The sequence below is a fragment of the Mauremys mutica genome, chromosome 2 (genome assembly GCF_020497125.1).
Source record: "Mauremys mutica isolate MM-2020 ecotype Southern chromosome 2, ASM2049712v1, whole genome shotgun sequence".
Taxonomy (NCBI): domain Eukaryota; kingdom Metazoa; phylum Chordata; order Testudines; family Geoemydidae; genus Mauremys; species Mauremys mutica.
Genome location: NC_059073.1, coordinates 293,820,620 through 293,835,847, shown reverse-complemented (window position 1 = coordinate 293,835,847; position 15,228 = coordinate 293,820,620). Strand labels below are relative to the sequence as shown.

The window sequence follows — 15,228 nt, the reverse complement described above, 5'->3', positions numbered from 1 at the left end:
CTCTGCCCCAGCCCTGAGCCCCGCACCCCCAGCCAGAGCCCTCACACCCCTGCACCCCAACCCCGTGCCCCAGCCCTGCACCCCCAGCCGGAGCCCTCACACCCCTGCACCCCAACCCCCTACCCCAGCCCTGAGCCCCGCACCCCCAGCCGGAGCCCTCACACCCCTGCACCCCAACCCTCTGCCCCAGCCCTGAGCCCTGCACCCCCACCCGGAGCCCTGACACCCCTGCACCCCAACCCTCTGCCCCAGCCCTGAGCCCCGCCCCTCCCTTCACACACAAACACACACCCTGCAAACCCCTCGGCCCCGTCCCCACATGAATTCTGTTATGTGCACTGACACGAAGGCGATGTGTCCATACTGTCCAACCTCCACACTGGTGCACAGAGCAAAATTCATTCCACACATGGACATAAAAACTAGAGGGAACAACTGGGCAGCATCCCCTTGTACAGAGGAGACGAAGGCCTGGTCTGCATGAGACCAGAAGGGACCACTGTGATCATCCCCTCTGACCTCCTGTGTAACAGAGACCTGCCCCTAAAAAACCCTAGAGCAGACTTTTTTTTTTTTTTTTTTTTAAACATCCCATCTCGATTTAAAACGGTCAGTGCTGGAGACCCCACCACAACCCCTGGTGAAACCCACCCACAACCCCAGGGGCGGCTCTCGGCATTTTGCCGCCCCAAGCACGGCAGGCAGGCTGCCTTCGGCGGCGCGCCTGCGGGAGGTCTGCTGGTCCCGCGGCTTCGGGGACCTCCCACAGCCGTGCCTGAAGAAGGTCCAGGAGCCGCGGGACCAGCGGACCTCCCGCAGGCAAGCTGCCGAAGGCACCCTGCCTGCCATCCCCGCGGCGCCGGCAGAGCGCCCCCCGCGGCTTGCTGCCCCAAGCACGCGCTTGGCGTGCTGGGGCCTGGAGCCGCCCCTGCACAACCCACCCTGACTGTTAACAACTGCATCTCGTTGCCTGTCTGAACTTGTCTAGTTTCACCTTCCAGCCACTGGGTTGTGTTAGACCTGCTGTCTCTGCGAGTCTGGATATTGTTCCCCAGGTAGGTACTTACGGCCTGTCATCAAGTCATCCCCTTCACGTCCTCTTTGCTGAGCTAAACCCGCTGAGCTCCTGGAGTCCGTCACTGTGCTAGGAAAGGATCCCTGTCCGGCTTGAGCAGCAAACCCTCTTCGTGCAGATGTAGCTTATACCAGCCAGAGTCCTTTTGCTGTAGTGCTGATCCCCGTTCCCCAAATGACATGAGCTATGCCAGCAAAGAGACTTTTTGTCGGCATAACCGTGTCTACACGGGGCTTTTGATGGCACAGCTCTGTTGGTTGTGTGTGGAGGGGGATTTTTCACACTTCTCACCAACACAGCTATGCCTGCAGAACATTCAGATGTAGACCCAGCCTGACGCCGCTTCTGCCACAGCCAGCTGAAGACTCTGCGAAAGGCTGCGTGCACGAAGGAAGAGAGAAGCTGCCCAGCGCTAGACCTAGCAGGAAGCTTCTGCAGGGATCACTTGGAGGGAGATTCTTTGACTGGCCTTATACACGAGATCAGATGACCCAATCACACTAGTCCCTTCCGGCCTTAAAATCTACAAACTGGTGTCTGCCACGAAGACAGAACAAACCTTCCCATCCGCAGAGCTCCCGAAGGGCACCTGGACTGCTGACTTTTGCGCTTTACTCACTGGTTCTGGCTTCTTTTAAGCCATTGCTCACCTGGGCCAGGGCCAGTGAGGATTTCTCTTTCAGCCAGCTCCCACGAATCCCGGACACAGGGCTCCTCCTCTTGTTTAATCCAGGATAAAAAGTCATGGGCAGAAATCAGAGCATCTGCTCCTGAGGGAGAAAGTGGAAACACATTATGTTCTAATACCCACGGAACACTCTGCTCTCAAACTGATGGGCAGCTCTGCGTTGGGGGGAGCCAGAAGGGATGCAAACAGGTGCACAAGGCAATTCAGGTCTGTAGGTGCCCTGGAGGTCACACTGCTCACCAAAAGGAGGGATTAGAATCAGAAGAAGCTGGCAATAGGAGGAAATGGAGGCCTCCTCACCCTTCCCCTCCAAAAAAGTCAGAGGTTGCTAAATTTGGGCCTCAAGTGACTTGCCCAAGGTCGTACAACAAGTCAGTGTCAGGACAAGACCCATGAAATGGAAGAGCAAAGCTACAGAGCTAGCAGACTTCTGAGAGGAAGCTACGCCCAATTTCCTGCTCTTTGCCGCACTCAGTATTTGCAAGTTGTTTGAATCGATGAGTCACCTGCGCAGGGGTCCGTGGGGATTCCTCTCTCCTCCGAGAACTGCTGCTCCCCGACAAAAGGCCCCTCCTCTTGTTTGATCCGGGACAGGATGTCAGGCGTTGACATCAGGGATTCTGTTCGAGGGATAGAGAGTTAGAGGCTGTTCGCGTATCAGCCACTGAATCGTTCACACCCATCTCAAAGCAATGCCGTTTCCGCACGCCGGAGGGGGCACGTTCTGAATAGACACGCGTGTGTTAGCCAGGCTCCTGGCCGAGGGGTGAATACGGTACACAGCACATCATCTTGCTAGGCGTGGAAGTGCCATCAGCGGGAACATTACAGTCCGGGGTGAATCCCTTCCTAAGAGTATGTCTACTCTGCAGTAACACACACGCAGCTGGCCCACGTCAGCTGACCTGGCCTAGGCTCCGGGATCCTCTCCCTCCCACGGTCCCAGAGGTCTACACTACAGGTTTATAGCCCTGCAGCCCAGGCCAGCTGACGGTGTTTTATTGCAATGTAGACGTGCCCTACAAGTCCCCTTTCTCCAGGAGGCCTCAAAAAAAGTGACCAACTATGAACTGAATACAGGGTGCAGTTCTGGTCGCCCCACCTCAAAAAAGGAATATGAGAATTGGAAAAAGGACAGAAAAGGGCAACAAACATTATTAGGGGTGTGGAACAGCTTCCATAGGAGAGACTAAAAAGCCTGGGACTGTTCAGCTTAGAGAAGAGACGACTAAGGGAGGCTATGACAGACATCTAGAACATCGATGGCTGGTGTGGAGAACGCGAACAGGGACGTGTTATTTACCCCTTCACATAACACAAGAACTAGGGGTCACCCGATACATGAACAGGCAGCAGGCTGAAGACAAACGAAAGGCCGTACTCCTTCCCACCACGCACAGTCAGCCCGTGGAGCGCATTGCCAGGGGATGTTGGGAAGGGAAAAAGTGTAACTGGGTTAAAAAAAGAATGAGATACGCTGATTGAGGATAGGTCTGTCAATGGCGATTACAAGATGATCGGGGGCACAGCCCCACGCTCTGGGTGTCCCTACGCCTCTGACTGCCAGAAGCTGGGACTGGACGACAAAGGATGGATCACTTGATGATTGCCGGCTTTGTTCCTTCCCTCTGAGGCACCTGGCACTGGCCACTGTCAGAGTCAGGAGAATGGGCTGCATGGACCATTGGTCTGACGCAGTCTGGTCGTTCTTATGTAAATATATGTAACAACAGAGAGTGAGACCTTCCGCAGTTCCAGTCTGCTCCTGGGTTCTGTTTCACATTAGCTATTTGGAACACGGGACCTGCTGAGGTGCTTTAGAAATATTAATTCATTAAGCTCCAAAATCTCCCTGTGAGGTAGTTCAGTATTAAGCACTGATCACTTCCACAGGTGGGGAAACTGAGGCACAGAGCAGCTACGCCTATACTTTCCAATAGGGGCCTAACTTTAAAGTAATTAATTATCCAGGCGCTGAGCATCCATTAATCTGAAGTCAATGGGAGCTCCAGGTGATCGGCATCTCTGAAAACCAGGTATGAGGGGTCTCAAGCTGGGCACTAAAAAATGGGGACCCCCAAAATCAGGCCACTTTTGAAAATATGAGCCTAAGTGACTTGCCCAATATCCCACAGCAAGTCAGTGGCAAAATTAGGAGCAGAACCCAGGAGTCCTCACGCCGAGCCTCAATGCGCACCAGCTAGAATGTACTGCTTTCCCGTTACGTAAGAGCTGATGTATTGGGTCAGACCAATGGTCCATCTAGCCCAGCGTCCTGCCTCCAACCGTGGCCAGTACCGGAGCTTCAGGAGCAGTGAACAAAACAAGGCAATCAAGGAATGATCCACCTGACTCCCACTCTCAACTTCTGACAGCCAGACGTTTAGGGACACCCAGATCATAGGACCCTCCTGGCTAATGGCCATTGCCAGACTTCCATGAGTGTATCCAGTTCTTTTTTGAACCCAGTTTTGCCTTCACAACATCCCCTGGCGAAGCAGAGCAGGAGTTAAGCCTCAAGAGAAGTGCTCTAGCGCCCGAGGTACAGCCATCACCAGAGATAAGGAGCGAGCAGTGAGAGGCAGAGGAGTGTAGCCAAGTAAAAGGGTTCACCAACGGCCAGATGTCCTGAATGGTTAAAAGACCAAACAGAGCCGAAGTGGACGGTCAGGACTGGAGGAAAACCCTGAGCGATACCATGACCGGGATACGGCCACATCAGCTGCAATTCGCATTCCACTCCCTGCCCCTGATTTGCTCGAATCTCATTCCTCACCTGTGCAGGGCTCTGGAGGGATTTCTCTCTCCTTTAAGTCCTGCTGATCTTGGACACATGCCTCTTCCCTTCGTTCTGTCCGGGCCTCGGGGTCTGCTTTGGAACGGGTACGGTCTGTCCACAGAAAAGATATCGGGGGAACCCAGTGGTTCATTTTACAGCGTGCGATTGTTAGAGACTTTTCATTTATTTCAAACCAACCCCCTTTCATCACTGGAGGGGACGGGGGGAACTTTGCAGCAAAAGCTATTGGCAAAGAGCCTGTGGGCCAGGAAAGCATTCAGCGGAAGGTAAGCTGTGCTCTAAATTCAGAGATCTCCACATAGAGAGAAGCTCACAAAGTACAAACGATAAGTCGCTCACATATTCATAAAACTACAGAAGCTTAAACCAGTCCAAGGCAGGGCAAGCAACACCCACCTGTACCATTTACTCACCTGGCTCCGCATTAATGAAGCAGATTTTTCATCAGGGCCATGCTGAACGTGCACAAGTAAAGATCAGCACTGGGCCAATTTTAGCCCTGATGTCAGCAAGCGCGACTCCAGATATAACAAACCCTGGAGACGGACAGGTTGGACCCACGACAGGGTAGGCGAGTCTCTCCCATTAAATGGGAGGACGTGTGGATCTGAGGTCTAATTTCTAGCCTTCGGGAGGGTATAGCCACTGCTCCAGCTGAAATGAAAAGGCCTGGGGTTCTGCCTGGAGCGGGGGCTGGGGCTGCACAGATGTCACACACACCATCCGGTAAGCAAGTGAAAACGCATGTTTACCCAGCGAGCTCAAGGATTCATAGTTCTCCTTCACCAGGTTATTGTACAGCTCCTTCTGCCAGTCTTCCAAATTCTTCCACTCCTCCGCGGAGAAATAGACAGCCACGTCGACGAACGTCACCGGCATCTGCAATCACAAGCGTGTGGGAGGTCAGTAGCACTGGCCTGCGTTAGGCAGGAGTTCACACCAGACAATCGCAACAGGCCCTAAAAATCTACCTGTGTAAGCTGGCAGTCTCAGTCCAACACCCAGGGAACAGTGTCCACACAGCCCAAGTCAGCATCCCTTTTGGTGCCAACTGACACCTTTGTTGGCAGTCTCAGCAAACAGGCCAAAGACCGAATGGGCCATGGAGACTGAACTGCCCTAGGTCAATGGTTCTTCCAGGAGAGGGTTGCAGTGAGGCAATGGAGGGAAACTCGGGAAGACTTCGGTCTCCAGTGCCACCCACCCAACACCTTCCCCCAACGTCCATTTCATGCAAAGATTCACAGGAAAGAAAGGGGACTTCCACTGACCCACCGTATTGGGCAGCATTCCCACTCCTCCTCATTCCAAGCCATTCCATAGCAGTAAACACAAGGACCTACACATCCTGGGGATAGTACAGAACATTTCAGCACATGCTTCTCAGCACTAGCTGGGATATCGTTACCTTGGGGACCTCCCCTTTAGTGCCTGGGGGTAGTCTCAGGACCCAGAAGTTCCTGTTCTTCAGCAGGTTCTCCACGTTCTCCAGCCTCCTCTGCAGCAGCCCGTACTCCTGGATCAGAGTTCCCAGCACGGCCCACTTACTCTCCAGCTGGTTATTGAACTCCATTGCTGTTTTTTCACAGTCTATTAATTTCTTCTCGGCCGTCCCAGATCTCCCCTCCAGGCTCAGCAGGCGCGTGGCCAGCAGATCGATCTTCCGCTCCATGGCCTGCACTGTAGCCACCACAGTCCAGAGCGAGGCCTCTGCCGTGTGCAGCTGTGCTTCTCTCATGTGAGCGCGCTCGGGGACCAGCGGCGGCTGCAAAGGCAGCAGATGTTGCGCCTCGACGTTCCATTCCTGAATCTGTTTGCAGGGAGAGAGAGCGACAGCGGCTGAAGTCGTGTTTATTCAGTGGCAAAACGCTAAAGGGACAGGGAGGAGGCGGCTCAGGATCCAAACACCCCAATGTTTGTCTGAACCTCACTGGCTGGGAATTGGCCTGGATCAATAAGGAACTCAAGCTCTCGGCTGTGAATGCCAGCGCATCCTGTTTCCAGCCAATCTAGAAATGCAAGGCCACCCTTCCCCCCTCCCTGTACTTCACTGCTTGGGCTTCCAACCCCAACTGGAAAGAAAGTGCAGAGACTGGCAAAAATCCACAGGCCACAAGGAAAAGAGGCAAATTAGGTCAGTTCTTATTGTAGCTAATTCCTCCTCCCACAACACCGTTCTACCCTGCAGAGGAATGTCCAGCCAGGCCAGGCCAGGCCAGCCTGGGGAGAAGAGAGCGCGACAGGCCAAGGGAGCATGTGCAGGGGAGACAACAGAAATTAGCTTCAGGCACAACAAACAAAGCAGGCAGCACTTGAGAGACATCCAGACAAACACCTCCCTGATGTTACATTGTCCCTGTCCTGTGCTCAGTTATTTCAGTGGAGCCTAGCTAGGGATTTACACCATGCTCACCAGTGGGGCAGCTGGAATAGCCATTGGCTCCCAGTAACACCAGTTAGGACCTGATCCAAAGCCCACTGAAACCAATGGGAGTCTTTCCAGTCATTGTTATCCCAGTGGGAGTTAGGAAGCCAAACCGCGGATCAAGGTTCTGCAGTGGTAGAAGCTGCACAGAAAAATGAGAGACTTTGCTCCAGTGAGCTCACAATCTACAGGGCAGAGACAGGACACAACAGACGACGAATCAAATGAGGAGGGCGCAGGTTGGGAGGATGAGGGCAACACAGATCCAAAGAGTTTAGCAGGAAAGTAGAAGCCATAGTCTGGGGACTCTAACTGGCTTTGGGCTGACCTTTCACCGCCACTAGGAGCGGGGCCGCCCAGAGGATTCAGGGGGCTCGGGCAAAGCAGGGGAGCCGTGGCACTTGTACTCACCCAGCGGCAGTCCGGGTCTTCGGCGGCATTTTGGGGGTGGGAGGCCCTTCAGTCGCTCCGGGTCTTTGGCACACTGAAGGGCCCCCCACCGCCGCAATGCTGCCGAAGACCCAGAGCGACTGAAGGGCCCCCCACCGCCAAAATCCCGGAGCAACTGAAAGGCCCCCCGCTGCCGAAATGCCGCCTAAGACCTGGAGCGACTGAAGGGCCCCCCGCTGCCAAAATGCTGCCGAAGACCCGGAGCGACTGAAAGGCCCCCCACCGCCAAAATCCCGGAGCGACTGAACGGCCCCCCGCTGCCGAAATGCTGCCGAAGACCCGGAGCGACTGAAAGGCCCCCCACCGCCAAAATCCCGGAGCGACTGAAAGGCCCCCCGCTGCCGAAATGCCGCCTAAGACCTGGAGCAACTGAAGGCCCCCCCCGCTGCCGAAATGCCGCTGAAGACCCGGACTGCTGCCGGGCCAGGGCTCATGGGGCATTTCGATGGCGGGGGGCTCTTCAGTCGCTCCACGTCTTTGGCAGCACTGAAGGGCCCCCCGCCGCCAAAATGCCGCCAAAGACCCGGAGTGACTGAAGGGCCACCCACCGCCGCAATGCTGCCGAAGACCCGGAGCAACTGAAGGGCCCTTCGCTGTCGAAATGCCGCCGAAGACCCCGACAGCCGCCGGGCCAGGGTTCACGGGGCCCCTGCGGGGCCTGGGGCAAATTGCCCCACTTGCCCCCTCTCTGGGCGGCCCTGACTAGGCATGAATGGCTAATTTTCCATCATGGCAAATGGTGAAGAGTGAGGTGCCCCAAGGATCTGCACTAGGATCAGTGACTAAGATATTTACTAACTGGGAAGAAGGGGGCAAAGGTCTGATGATGGCAAAAGAAATTCAGGTTAGTCAGGACTATAGAAGACTCAAGAGGGACCTTTCCAGGCTAGGCGGATGGGCAGCACAAGGGCAGACAATATTCCTTGCTGAAAAACGCAACATAACCCACGCTGGAGGATGTATTTTGAGCTTCCCGAGCACGCTGTGTGAAATTCAAAGTTCAGTCTAGCAAAACAACATGTAGCTGTGGTCAGAAAAAGCAAGCAAGATGTCAGATGCATGAGGAGCAGGACACAAAACAATACTGAGCAGGTTGTTGTTCTAGTGGGCTGGGAATTTATCAACAAACATTTTCCTTCCGCTGGAAAATGCTGATTTGTCTAACCTGAAATTTTTCACAGAAATGGATCTGTTTTGAGGAAACTTTTGTCCAGAGGCTTTCCGGGTCTAGGATGGAATTTCTGGTCAAAACCAGAGAGCATCTCACCCCAATGGTTAGAACAGGGATTTGAACGGGGGTCTCTGACATCCCAACACGGGGCTATTGGCTATTCTAGAGGGAATCTCTCATTCATGTTTTTTCATAGAACATTTCGAAAGGTCCCGGTTTCCTTCTGATGCAGAATGAAAATAAATTCTGAAAGCGCAATTTTTTTGTTTTGCGAAATTGAATTTGTGTTTTCCGCCAGCTCTAGTTTACACACCATCATACTAGTCAATGGGACCCCCGCAGCTGGACTCCTGGGGTTGGTCCTGGTCACTTTCTCAGTGCAAATAAGCAGAGCAGAAGGGGATTAGAGATGGACAACAAACGATTAGAGGCCTGAAAGAGACTTCCTTATGGGAAGAGATTGAAACGCTTGGGGCTGCTTGTTATAGACAAAGCGGGAGACGATACAGGTCTACGGACTAGCGAATGGTCTCAAGACAGTCACTCCGGAACCCTATTCACCCTCTCTCAGAGCACAAGAACACGGGGACAGTCAATTCAAGTGAAAAGTGAATTATTTTAAGCGAGCAAAATTGCGTAAGCCGGTGGAACTCCCTGCCACAACATGCGTGTGAAGCCAAGAGCTCCATGAGGACGAACAAAGGACTGGACATTCCCATGAATCATAAAAGCCTCCCGAGAAGGCTGGAAATGTAGCAGGACTCGTGCTTCAGGGAACGAGCCACCTGGGCACGAGTCTGTAGCGCTGATGATTCCCCGGCTCAGCTGAAAACCACTTTCCTGCCCCCGTGGCCCTTTCCCAGGCCTGAGCTGCGGCCCCGCCCGGCCCAGGAGTCCCCAGCGACCCTGGATCCCAAGGTTCAAATCCCGGCAGGGTCGAGCCAGCCCCTCGCGGCCGCTGTTCCGCGTGGGCAAGGAGCAGGGCAGGGCCCCTCCAAAGCCGAGCCCCCCCCGCTGCTGTCCTGCCCCCCGAGGCGCTGCGGGAAGCGGGGGGGCCGGGACGGGCCGGGAGGGGTCGCTCTCCCGGGCAATGCTGGGGGGGCGACCCCGGGGCCAGCCCGTCCTGCCGGCAGCTGCGAGCCCCGGGCCGGGCCCCGCGTGGCCTTACCTGGGCGGGCGCCCACTCGGCCATGGCCCCGCGCTGGGTGGCTCTCGGGGGAAGCGGCCCGGCCCGGGGCTCGCTAGGGGCGTGGGCTGGGTCCCGCTGCCATGCTGGGGAGGGAGCGGCCCGAGTGCAGCCTGGGAGGGAGGGAGGGACCCGCCGCCGCCTCGTTGGTCCTGCGAAGAGCGCGGGCGGCCGGCGCGCCAGGGGCGGCGAGCCCGAGCAGTGCCGCCTACCGGGCACGGGCGCAGCGAGCTCCGAGCCCGCCTCCCGGCAGCGGGGCTTGTCCTTTATCCGCGCGGGGAGGGACTCGCCTGGCCCCGCCAGCGCCCTGCGGGACCGCCAGCCTGGGGGGGCTCCCTCGGCCCCCCGCTCTCCTGGGCCCGACAGAGTCACGGCAGCGCCGCCCCCGTCTCCTCTCGGGGGGCAGAGCCCCTCGCCCCCGCGCACAGCCCGGGGGACCAGCTGTCCTGATGTTACCGGGACAGGCCCTGGAGTCGGGGCTTGTTCTCATATCGGCTCCTATTCCCTCCATCCCCGGCCTGAGTTTTCACACTTGCTGTCTGGTCACCCTGCGCAGCGCTCCGGCTGTTAGCCCCCCCCCCGGGCTGGGGGGCTCCTCTCAAAGCCCCCGCTCCTGCCGTCCTCAGGCTGTTCTCATTGGAAAAGAAACGGGGGGTTTCTAGCCCCTGGGGCTGCAGAGATAAGCTGGGCCGGGGAGCCCCTGAAAACAGGCTCACCCAGGAGAAGGCAAATCAATATATACACAAATAACTGATATTTAGGGCCAAGCTTTGATCCCGCTCCCATCAGTGCTCACGCCATCCCTACTGAGCTGGGGGAGCCAGCTCTTTGCAGGATCAGACCCTCAGGGTACATCTGCACTGCAATAAAATGCCCTGGTCTGGCCCATGGCGGCTGACTGGGCTCTGGGCCCCTCACCGCATCCTGGAGCCCAGCTGGCAACGTGGCGATTTTATAGCCTCGCAAGCCCGAGTCAGCTGACACAGGCCAACCCATTTTATTGCAGTGTAGACATACCCTGGGAGACCCAGCACCAACCATTTATTCCAATACACTTGTCTGACCATGACGGGGGTGCCCAGGAATTCTAGCAATCCCCAGCTCCTGTTATAAACAGCCTGGACTGAAGCACCGACATGACTGGCAATCAGGGAATAACTCACTGCTCTGTCACGTCTTCTATTTCGCTCGTGCAGCCCTAAGCCACCATATCCCCGGGGGGAGGAGGGGAAAGGGGGATGCTGCCCATTCTCACAGCGGCGCTTTCTGATGAAAACAGGAGCAGACAAATCACTGACCGCAGGTGCTAGGATTCCTGAGGTTGAGGATGGTATAAATCCCTAGCCAGAGGAGCTACCTGTGCCTCAGTTTCCCACTCTGTGCAGAATAATGGTGTGTAGCTAGCGGACCTGATCCCTCACAGGCTATGCTGGTGTAATTCACCCAGTGGAGTCACACTGGTGTGACAAAGTGAGACAGGGCCAGTTCTGCCTCAGAAGGAAGTCTCTGTTCCATGGAAATGTTGGGCGGGGGAATCCTGGCTTTTCCACTGATTCACTTAGCCCAGTCACAGCATCCCCATGCTTCAGTTCACCCATCTGTAAAATGAGGATAATGACACTCAGCCACCTACCTTCCAGGAGTGGCCCCGGGATGAATTAGCTTAGCGTCTGTACAGTGCTTTAAATATGCAAAGAGCTACATAAAAGCTGATGGCCTGATCCCTGTCTCTCACACCAGTGTCAGTCAGGGGTAATGCCACCAAAATCCGTGAAACTACACTGGCCTAAGACCCACAAGATCAGAATCAAATCCTCAGGGTGCTCAGCCCTCCAGGGATGGATCATTTTACTACTCAGTTGCTCTAGAGCAGTGGCTCTCAACCTTTCCAGACAACCTTTCAGGAGTCGGATCTGTCTTGTGGGCCCCAAGTTTCACCTCACTTAAAAACTACTTGCTTACGAAATCAGACATAAAAACACAAACGTGTCACAGCACATTACTGAACAATTGTTGACTTTCTTATTTTTACCATATAATTATAAAATAAATCAGCTGGAATATAAATATTGTACTTATATTTCAGTGTCTAGTATATAGAGCAGTACAAACAAGTCATTGTCTGTGTGAAGTTTTAGTTTGTACTGACTTCACTAGTGCTTTTTATGTAACCTGCTGTAAAACCAGGCAAATCTCTAGATGAGTTCAGGTACCCCCAGGGGTTGAGAACCACGGCTGTATAGCACCCGACAAACTAACCGTCACAGCAGGCCAGAAACTAATTCTCTGTTTCCCAGTGGTTAAAATGAGGGAGCGAGAGAGAAATGATTTACCCAAGGTCACAGAGGGAACGAGTCCGCACTAGGAAAGGAATCCCCTGCTCCCAGGCCTGTGCTCTGACCTCACCTATCAAAGCTGCCTTGGGCCCCTCACTGCTCAGACAGAGCAAAGCAAAAATATTCATCACAGAACCTAAGCACCAACAGCGCCATCTAGAGGCTGAAGACCCAAACGCTGGAACAGAACCGCTTTGCTAAAAATAATGTTTATTATTAAGGTGAAAGAACATTATTAGAAAACTATTTTTAACACATACACAGAGGTAATTATACCATTCTAGATCACACACATACCGTACACGTTAAGCCATATGGTAACACCATGCCACTTTTTAAACCAGAGATAAAGGACGATGCCGTTTCTGCAAATAGATGACCCGAAGTGCTGGCTCCGGAGCAGGTTCTCCAGCACTCACAAGGTCAGTAGGAACAGCAGAATCCCAGAGTTTGCAGTGATAGGGCTTTTTGCTGTTGTTTTTGCCTTTCATGCTAGTGTCAAGGTAGATACAAATTTCAAACCTTATTCTTGTTTTATATACAGCTTTCTCCTTAGACAGGCTGGGAGCTCAGGCAGCCATTTTTTGGCTGTGATTAGGGGTGTTTCCCAATTTAAACGTATTACATTATTAAATAAAAACAACAGGGTTTGAGTTCCCAGCCCATTAAGGGAACACATGGCCAGGCTTGAAATTACAGAGACACATTTTTTAAAAGGGAACTTGAAAGGGTTTTTACCTGCCAAGATCTCCACTCAGGCTGTATTGCAGGGGAAACCCCCAAAGTACACCATTTTGCCAGTTACCCCCATTTGCTAACCTCTGACTGCTGGCATCTTCTTATCTCTCACAAGCAACTATGGGCTCACCAGGCCTGGAACATACAACTTACACCGTCATTTACTGATTCATTTGGCCCCACTCATTCGGTGAGTGCCTCAGTTTCTCTTCCCTTCAGCGTGTCTTCCTCATGCCCCACAGCTGTTTCCCTCACCCCACCGCCTGGTTATCTTTAGGGATGTGGCTTTCACGCTATGGCTCCCAATTCTAACTCAGATACTGGGGATGCAACTATAAACGTAAAGCAAGAGTTGTTGTTTTCCTGTATCGAAAAGCAGACTGGCAGCCCACATTCCCTTGGCCAATACTTCCTCTGCACAAACAGCCTGCGGGTAAATTGCTCTTGCTTTTTGGTTTAAAGATGTGGCCACGCTCCCTCACACCCACGTGGCTAGTGCTCTTTGTCAGGTCGCACGGCTGTGACAGGCGGGAGTGCACACAGGTTCTCGTGGACTGTGCAATTTCCCCTGGTGCGTAGGGACAGACAGGTGCTTGGGGTTTGTCCGTTTCCTGTTGCGTTCCCGTGTTGCTGTTCTCAATGCCTGTTCACTGGGATGCCATCAGCACCAGCGTTTATTCTCACCCCACAGTGCCCATCTTCAGTACCTGTCTGGGATTGGGCGCAGCCTGCGGGTGACCCAGCTCTGTGCCGTGAACCCTGGCGTGATCCTTCAGGGACTCCTTGCAGCGGAAGCTCCTCCCGCACTCCCCGCACTGGTAGGGGCGCTCCCCAGTGTGGATGCGCTGGTGCTTCAGGAGATGATGTTTCTGGATGAAGCTCTTCCCGCAAGCGGTGCACTGGAAGGGTCGTTCCCCCGTGTGGATACGCCGATGGTTCTGCAGGTGCTCCTTGCGGCTGTAGCTTTTGCCGCACTCGGTGCATTTGTAGGGGCGCTCCCCGGTGTGGACCAGCTGGTGCCGGACGAGGTAGGACTGGCAGATGAAGTGGATACCGCATTCGGAGCACTGGTAGGGCCGCTCCTGGGCATGGCTCCGCTGGTGGACTACGAGGCTTTTCTTCAAGCCGAAGCTCTTGCCGCACTGGAGGCAGGAGTAGGGCTGCTCGCCCGTGTGAACTCGGTAATGCACTGCCAGCTTGGAGGGTTCGGCAAAGCGCTTGGCACACTGGGCGCAGGCGTAGGGCCGCTCCCCCGAGTGGATGCGGGCGTGGTAGTTGAGCCGCGACTGGTGGATGAAGCTTTTGTTACACTGGCTGCACTGGTAGGGGCGCTCCCCGGTGTGGATGCGCTGGTGCAGCAGGAAGTGCTCCTTGCGGCTGAAGCGGCGGCCGCACTGGGCGCACGGGTAGGGGCGCTCCCCGGTGTGGGTGCGCTGGTGCACCGTCAGGTTGAAGTACCTGCGGAAGCTCTTCCCGCACTGGCTGCAGATGAAGGGCCGCTCCTCCGTGTGGGTCCTCTGGTGCTGGGTGTAGTGCTCCTTGCGGCCAAAGGTCTTGGCGCACTGGGTGCAGGCGTAGGGGCGCTCGCCCGTGTGGGTGCGGCGGTGGCTGCTGAGTTTGGACTGCTGTGCAAAGGTCTTGCCACACTGGGCGCAGGCGTAGGGCCGCTCCCCGGTGTGGGTGCGCTGGTGGGACAGCAGGGTGTCTTTCCGGGTGAAGCTCTTGCCACACTGCAGGCAATGAAAGGGCCTCTCCGCAGGCTGGCTGAGCCGGGGGACGGCGCTGCTGCCCTGGGGCTCAGCGATTTCATTCTGGCCCCCACTGCATTCGTTGGGCTGCCCCAGGTCGCTCCTCAGATGCATCACTGGGCCAGGCAGACTCTCACAGGGTGCTCCCCACTCGGGAGCCCGCCCCTCGCTCTCTCTGCATGTCCCCAATTGCACTCCACGTGGCTCTGGGCTGTTGTGGCCTTCCCCGACAGGCCCCTCCTCCGTTTTGATCACAAGCCCATCACCTGCTGCAACAAAACAGAACAGAATCCAGCACTGGTTTTATTTTTCCCCATTTCATCTAGCTGGGCTGTAAGAAACCACTGGGAATGCATTCGCTTAATACATGTGATCACGTCCCCTGTGCTGGGCATAGCAAATACAAGAGCTTCCTACTTCCTGACAGCTAATGAAGTTACTCCAGGGGCTTGGGCTGGCAGCTGGCCCAACGCTGCCACGACCTGCTGGCCCGAACCCCAACGCGTGCTGAATTACCCAACCAGCCAGGTTCACAGGGGCAGCTGATATATTACAGTGACTGTTTCAGCTCTCCCCTTCTCCAGTCCAGAGCCCAGCACTGATCAATAACG

The 15,228-nt window shown here is 55.0% G+C and overlaps 1 protein-coding gene across 1 annotated transcript in view; it reads right to left on the bottom strand.

Moving 5' to 3' along the window:
• LOC123363301 overlaps window positions 1-15,228 on the bottom strand; it is a 44,632-nt gene that overhangs the window by 3,280 nt on the left and 26,124 nt on the right. The window contains exons 14-21 of the mRNA XM_045004162.1: window positions 13,552-14,886; window positions 12,202-12,267; window positions 9,778-10,241; window positions 5,972-6,373; window positions 5,316-5,442; window positions 4,540-4,653; window positions 2,270-2,383; window positions 1,726-1,845 (exon numbers count right to left, since the gene is read on the bottom strand). Coding sequence (XP_044860097.1) covers window positions 1,726-1,845; window positions 2,270-2,383; window positions 4,540-4,653; window positions 5,316-5,442; window positions 5,972-6,373; window positions 9,778-10,241; window positions 12,202-12,267; window positions 13,552-14,886 — 2,742 coding nt within the window. The remainder of the gene's footprint in view (window positions 1-1,725; window positions 1,846-2,269; window positions 2,384-4,539; window positions 4,654-5,315; window positions 5,443-5,971; window positions 6,374-9,777; window positions 10,242-12,201; window positions 12,268-13,551; window positions 14,887-15,228) is intronic.